Source organism: Anopheles funestus, chromosome 2RL, assembly GCF_943734845.2.
Source record: "Anopheles funestus chromosome 2RL, idAnoFuneDA-416_04, whole genome shotgun sequence".
NCBI lineage: Eukaryota > Metazoa > Arthropoda > Insecta > Diptera > Culicidae > Anopheles > Anopheles funestus.
Window position 1 is genome coordinate 82,295,027 of NC_064598.1, and position 6,400 is coordinate 82,301,426.

The 6,400-nt window shown below is 43.0% G+C and overlaps 2 protein-coding genes across 3 annotated transcripts; one reads left to right on the forward strand and one right to left on the reverse strand.

Moving 5' to 3' along the window:
* Positions 1-20: 20 nt before the first annotated feature.
* LOC125775040 (cardioactive peptide) lies at positions 21-2,250 on the reverse strand. Of its 2 annotated transcripts, none has more exons than XM_049445475.1 (3): positions 1,965-2,250; positions 965-1,072; positions 21-888 (listed from the first exon to the last, which is right to left on the reverse strand). In XM_049445475.1, the coding sequence occupies exons 2-3, from the start codon at positions 1,052-1,054 to the stop codon at positions 496-498; spliced, it is 483 nt and encodes a 160-aa protein (XP_049301432.1). In that variant the 5' UTR covers positions 1,055-1,072; positions 1,965-2,250; the 3' UTR covers positions 21-495. The 2 variants fall into 2 exon arrangements, with proteins under 2 accessions (XP_049301432.1, XP_049301433.1); XM_049445476.1 differs by lacking the exon at positions 1,965-2,250 and adding an exon at positions 1,142-1,342.
* Positions 2,251-4,935: 2,685 nt separating this feature from the next.
* LOC125775039 (angiopoietin-4-like) lies at positions 4,936-6,169 on the forward strand. Its single transcript, XM_049445474.1, has 3 exons — positions 4,936-5,224; positions 5,292-5,695; positions 5,763-6,169. The coding sequence occupies exons 1-3, from the start codon at positions 5,094-5,096 to the stop codon at positions 6,053-6,055; spliced, it is 828 nt and encodes a 275-aa protein (XP_049301431.1). The 5' UTR covers positions 4,936-5,093; the 3' UTR covers positions 6,056-6,169.
* The last annotated feature ends 231 nt before the right edge of the window (positions 6,170-6,400 follow it).

A 6,400-nucleotide genomic window follows, 5' to 3' on the forward strand; every position in this document is an offset into this window, starting at 1 on the left:
CGATCTCGATCTCGATACAGTTTTCAGATTTACTCTCGCGTTTTACTTTATTGCATTGCAGAACACTTGCAGTTAAATGAAGTCGCTGTACCAGATTTACACAACACACCAGCGTCTTAGGTCCTTCATCGCCCTTCATTTACATTGTTAGGATTGGCTTGGTTTAGGCTTTTTGCTTTCTTAAGACTAGTAACGATCTAAACATTGCAAGAAACATTCGTGTTCCACCAGGACGCCACCGCCCGGTAGGTGCCGGAGTTGCCGGGGCACGCCGACAATAAGGAGTAGTAACAGTGTTCAACCGTGGAGCATAATGGTCCGTTTCCCTAGCCTGCAGTGATAAAAGTGTGTTCGGCAGTAACGCCCGAATTGCAGTATGAACTATTTATACACCAAGAAAGTAGAAATATTGTTTGCTTGGTAACCGATCATGTGGATGTTGCCTTTTGCTTGCAGTTTTGTGAGTGTTTTTTTTTTTTTGTTGCAACCTTCAGCTTACTGCGTGCTGAACGTTAGCGGGAAATCGTTACGCTGCTCCTTGACGCCCGACTTCTGGAGGTAAATCTCCCGATTCGCTTCCTGGATCGCTTCCCAAAGTTTCGCCTCGGACATGATCTGTCGCAGCAGATCCTCGACGGCCGGTTCCGTGTTGAGATCGAGCAGACTGCTGATCGATTCCTCGTTCGGGTCGAAATCACTGCTCAGCCGATCCTTTCGATTCGCTTCCACGTTCTGCATGTGGCGCTGTAGCAGGGCCGCTGCGGCTGCTGCTGCTGCAGCACTCGGTGGACTCGATGCGGACGATCGCTTCTTGCCACAACCGGTGAAGGCGTTGCAGAACGGTCTCTTCTGTGGTTCGGTGTTGTACTGTTTGTATGCTCGTGGTTGCTGCAAAAATAAAAGTGAGCCCAAACAATTAGCGCCAACAGCGCCACATTACGATCGTTTCGCGTTAAACACTTACTCTGTCCACTACTCCACATTCTAGCATCTGCAGTACGCAAAACAACGATACCAGTGCCAGCATCAGCTTGGCGGAACTTCTGTGAGCCATCGGTAGGCGTTCGGTACGCTGCAAGTTAAACAATTCAAAACATCAATAACAGAAACACATTTGTCTACGCGCCCACATGCCCATTACGTCAGCTTTAATTAGCACAAATGGGAAATCCTTCGCATAACGCTTAACCTTGACCGAATGTCGAATGGCTTCCGTATGCTTACCGCAACGGCGGATGCACCACGAATGGGTTGGTTCGACAATCAGACAAGCGTCTTTTAAAGGGAAATTCATTTTCTTACACGCCATCATGTATGGCTTCGACAAACTGTATCCAAAAGTAAGCGAACATCATGTGTCTGAGACACACTTGGTCCTAAAGTAGGAGACGGGGACGATAGCCAAAGCTGGGACGGGCAGCTTCCATGCTGTTATGGGTAAAGTGCGAAAAACTGTGTGCACTCGCATCCCGCAGCGTGTTTTCAATTGCATTAACGTGTATGGAAAATGTGCCTCCGTAAAAGGGTGGTTTACATCCAAAGGGTGAGATGTAGGGTAGTGAAAGGTTAATGTGGAATACATTAATTTGGGGTTAAAAAAATTTGGGGATTTTGTAAAATGATCCAATTGGGAAACCGTTGAGGTGTAATTGTTGAATTCAGTTATTCAAATATTTTTAAATAAGAATTGAATAAATCACTTTCGCGATATCATACTTCATCACAACTTTAAGAGACGAAGAAACACGAGGAATGCACTCCTTCTCCTTCTTTTATATCCAATATTTAATAACTCCCGGCAAAACAGCGAGCCTATTCTAGTCCCAGCCAGATATTGTCTTCAGCAGATGTGTCTTACTTTCATTTTAAATCCCGTTTCATGCCCTTCCTCATTTCCCCCAAAAACACTCCCCAGCGTTGGTAAAACTTGTGGAAAACACGTTTTCTTCCTTGCGCTTACTTACACAAAGCTCACTCACGCGTTCGGTCTCGCGGTTTCGGTTACAATTTAACGAAAGCTGCTTGATTGTTCGCTGCCAACGATAACGTGCACTCGAGCACTACCGCACAACCACAAGACGATGAGCTGCGTTGCGATCACTGCACACTCGGGCGGAAATGCACTTGCATATGCGTCCGCAGGATTCACTATCCAAAAACTACCGTGCAATTGCTTGTGAACGAAGAAGCTGTACGAACTACCTGCAATATTGGATGCGTGCTTGACTGTGGCCTAATGTTCGCTGACTGAGAATCCTTCCCGCCGTCCGCGTGCTTTTATAGAGACTGGCAGCACCGAGCAGTACCGAGCACACCCGAAAGGACCGCCCGTGGTGCACTTTTCTTGTAAATACTCCCCGCAAATCCGGACCGCACCTCACCCCAAAAATGGGGGAGGATGTACCCCCATTGCTTGCTGTGTATCGTTATATAAATGCACATGATTTTTGCATAAAATCCTCGTTTAGCAGAGTCCTCCTTATGCCCGGTGCCGGAAGGAAGGAGTAGCTTTTTTTCCACCGTGAGATGATTCTGGAAAGTGAAAGAAAACGTGTACCGGCCGGCCGCACCAGTTTCTGTTGGGTGCTGCTGTTCGATCGAAAAGGCCGGAATCGGTATCGGCATCTCTTGTTGACCTATTGGCCACTTGCATGACATCTCTCCCGTGGAGGGAACCGTGTTTATTACAACGATCGTTTTGCGACCTTTGCTACCATTTTGATGCCCGAACCGGACACCTATTGACAGGCGATAATGAACAAACCGCAAAAATCGTTTTTAAAAGTCGAGTTTTCCTTCCTTCCGAACACTGCGCTAACGCCCCTCCAGTTTTTTGTTCCACAAAGGAAGGAAAAGGAAGGAAAATGCGCCTGCAAGTTACACCAAATTTCCATCGAAGTGACATTTCTTGTACCAAAACAGCAAGCAGCAAGGCACTGACTGAAGGAATCCATCAATACCATCCGTCGTGTGCTGATCCACCGCCCCGACATGCTTTTGACGCGTGATATTTAGAAAAAGAAAGGGGGAAAGCCAGTATTACCCCCACGGTAGGTGGCATTCACCTACTGAACTTTTATGCGCTCGGGCCCTCTGCTCCTTTCCCGCCTGCCTCCTCCTGCCTTGGAAGTAATGTTGTGGCAGGATATGCAACCTGCAGGCCCATGCATTGCGTTATGCAATTACATCCATCCGATCGCGCACACACACACACACACACGGAGCCAATTGCAATGCAACGCGATTGTGTATTTAATTATTGGATTGAGATGTACCTTCGCGAGGCAAACTACTGGTCCATCCTACCATGGCAAGGATGCAGCCACATGTGAGGACACTCAATTTCAGCCCGGTGGTCGGCAATGTGAGCATAATCGATTGGTTGGCTGCCGGGTGATATAATTCCGGGATGCAGAGTTTTCCTGTTTTTCTGTTTCCCGGTTGTTTGCCGATCCCGATTGCTAGAAGGGCACGGCTTATTAGCTGTTGTTTTTGGTTACTGGCTAATTGGCCCTGATATGCCAATCCCGCTGTTTGCCAATCGTAAATCATACCTCGTGGCTCAATGCTCGCGGTGGTCTATTTTGTCTGGATGGTTGTTTTTTCATGTGTTGCAACGAGAGCATAATTTATGAGTTTCGCGATTTATGATCGGCTGTCGATTGATTTTTAATCTTATACAAAAAATTCTGAACTTTATTAGGTTTAATATAATTTTTTTCCACTAACACATGAGTTCAATTTTTTGGAATTTCAATCTGTTTAATTCAATTGAATATTAAAAGAAACGTGAGAAATATAATTTTCAACGCATCACTCAAGAACACCTCTTCGCCGGCGTCAGAATCTTCACTGAATTTCTATTCTCATGCATGAAATAACAATAAAATAAACTATAAATAAACTTTAACCAATCTCAGTATTTTACAGTCGACTGATGACTCGATGAAGTTAAAGTTTACAACAGCAGCGTCACCATGTAGAAGAATTAAACATTATTTGTTGCTTAAATTTTGCTTTAACTAATTATTCTTTTAACACATATATTTGTTTTGAATCTTTACGAAACACATCTTTTTTCAATCAATTTTTAATTATTTTTTTTCATGAAAAAAATTCGGATATTTGACCTTTATCAAAGAGCTTTGTATTTGTTTTGTAGGATACTTATAAGCGAAAAAATAATATTAATAATAAATTTATATCTAATGCGGCGCCGGCCCACACGGCAGGACTGGGGTTCAAATCCCATAAAAAAAATATATTAGGTTAAAAATCATAAGGATTGAAAAATAATAATCAGCAACACACAAAAAAACACCATTCTCGACCGCACAGATTTTCGTGCTATTTCGTGTGGCGCCATCTATTGGAGAGTAGTGTTACTATATGAATAGCATTATTTTTCTTTTTTTCGTGTCTTTAGAATCCTACTGAAACTATTTGTGTTTCTCAAATTTTTGAATCAAGTTTTTTATATTATACGTAACTATTTTTGGCATATCTTATGGTCTGTATTATTGTTGACGAAATAAAAAAAAGATGAATATCTGTTGCTCTATGCTCTATAGATCCTCATGTTGTATTGGTAGACTCTCAGTTATATTTTAGAACTCAGACAGCATGAATTCCCATTAATGATAAAGAGAATTTAGATTACGAATTAAAAAATTGTCTGGCAACAGTTTTTCAGCAACAAAATTATAATTATGTTTGTCTAAAGCAAATACGAACATGATATTACAACCAGCATTTGACAATTCTTTTGATAAGCGAACGCTTTAACCAGGCAATGTTAAACAGTTCTTGATTATAAGATCACCAAATGTTGTGCGTTGTTACGAAAAAAACATTCGTCAAACCATTCATGCGAATTTGGTCGCAACGAGGCCCTAAAGTAGGAAACGTAACCCATGTTAACCTCGCTGCCCCAAGGTCAACGCATCTTATTTCTTCTTGCAATATTATTGCCATCAGTAAGCAATCCTAAATCTGGTTCCTGCGGCAAAACTGATCTTCCCGTTCCCGTTTACGATCAGTTCATTACAAGACGTGAAGCAATCCGGTTGTATAGTCATCGTTCTTAGCTTAACATGGCGCTGAAGGTGGGATTGTGTCTGTTGTGTATATTTCTCGTTCCAGTGCTGTGCGATGAAAGCTGTTTTAAACGAAGTGAATCTTTCCTATCAAAACTGGGCATGGAAATTTCAATCATGGAAAAAGGGTTAGAAGCAAGAATGTATTAAACAGATTGATTTTGTACAACTATTGAACGTGTGCAATTATTTTAGGATCACGGAACTTTCTGCCTTCACAAAAGATGTTGTGTGGAATACGATACAAATGGAGATGCGAGTCCGTCAGTTGAAAATGGAGATGGAAGCATTCCGGCAAACTTCAATGGCAGCAATGAAAACGGAAAAGGCGCCAGAACCCACTATTAGTTCTGCTGCTGCTGCTGCTGCTGCTGCTGCTTCAGCCTCCGCAATGGCACAAGCAACATCAGCTGCTGCAGCAGGACCATCTTCTGGGTTATCTTCTAACGGTGCCATCAGCTCCAGCACTTGCAGTTTGCAGCAGTTGCTTCAGGATCAGTTTAAGGGGAATGTTTTAATTGAAATCAAAGCCGCTCCTTCGAGTTCTTCACCTGCAGAAGAGACAGTGCCGATCGTTAAGGAGAAAATGACTAGATTAGGTAAATATACCCAGTTACAAATCGAAGTTCAAATAACTACATTTAAGGATAACATACTATTCCATAGGTGATCTGGAGTCATGCTCTCAGGCAAATACAACGGGAATATATCGGTTGATGCTGGGTGGAAATAGGACAATGGACGTATTGTGCGATGCCGAGTTCGATAAGGGTGGTTGGGTTGTGATACAGCATCGTTTCAATGGGTCAGAAGAATTCTATCGGAACTGGACTGATTATGAGAATGGCTTTGGCAACTTTAACGACGAGTTTTGGTTGGGAAATAGAAAAATTTACTTGGTGTGTATTAGGAAACGCATTCAGTACCTCACACGGAGTTCTCTTAACCGAAATGTTTAAATGATTTTTTTCTTCTCATTGCAGCTAACAGCGGAAAAGCCTCGCGAAATAGCTTTCGTGATGGAGGATTTCGAAGGCAACAAAGGAATTGCACGCTATGGCACGTTTAAGCTAGGCGACTATACTGAAAAGTATACCCTGAAAAGCCTGGGCCCATTTAGTGGAACTGCGGGAGACTCGTTGTCGCGTAATGTAGGATCCAAGTTTAGTACGTACGACATGGATAACGATAAGTCCTCTAGCCACTGTGCACAGCTGTACGTTGGTGGATGGTGGTACGATGATTGCCATCTTTCGAACCTGAATGGAAAGTACATGAAGGGTACATCAACGATTTATGCAAAA

Bases quoted from the DNA above. Each gene is read 5' to 3' on its own strand.
- LOC125775040 (XM_049445476.1), bottom strand. From the start codon at position 1,312: ATGATGGCGTGTAAGAAAATGAATTTCCCTTTAAAAGACGCTTGTCTG. The intron at 1,073-1,141 runs GTAATGGGCATG...TTTAACTTGCAG, and splicing joins TTGTGCTAATTAAAGCTGAC to CGTACCGAACGCCTACCGAT. The intron at 889-964 runs GTAAGTGTTTAA...TTATTTTTGCAG, and splicing joins AATGTGGAGTAGTGGACAGA to CAACCACGAGCATACAAACA.
- LOC125775039 (XM_049445474.1), top strand. From the start codon at position 5,094: ATGGCGCTGAAGGTGGGATTGTGTCTGTTGTGTATATTTCTCGTTCCA. The intron at 5,225-5,291 runs GTTAGAAGCAAG...CAATTATTTTAG, and splicing joins ATTTCAATCATGGAAAAAGG to GATCACGGAACTTTCTGCCT. The intron at 5,696-5,762 runs GTAAATATACCC...ACTATTCCATAG, and splicing joins GGAGAAAATGACTAGATTAG to GTGATCTGGAGTCATGCTCT.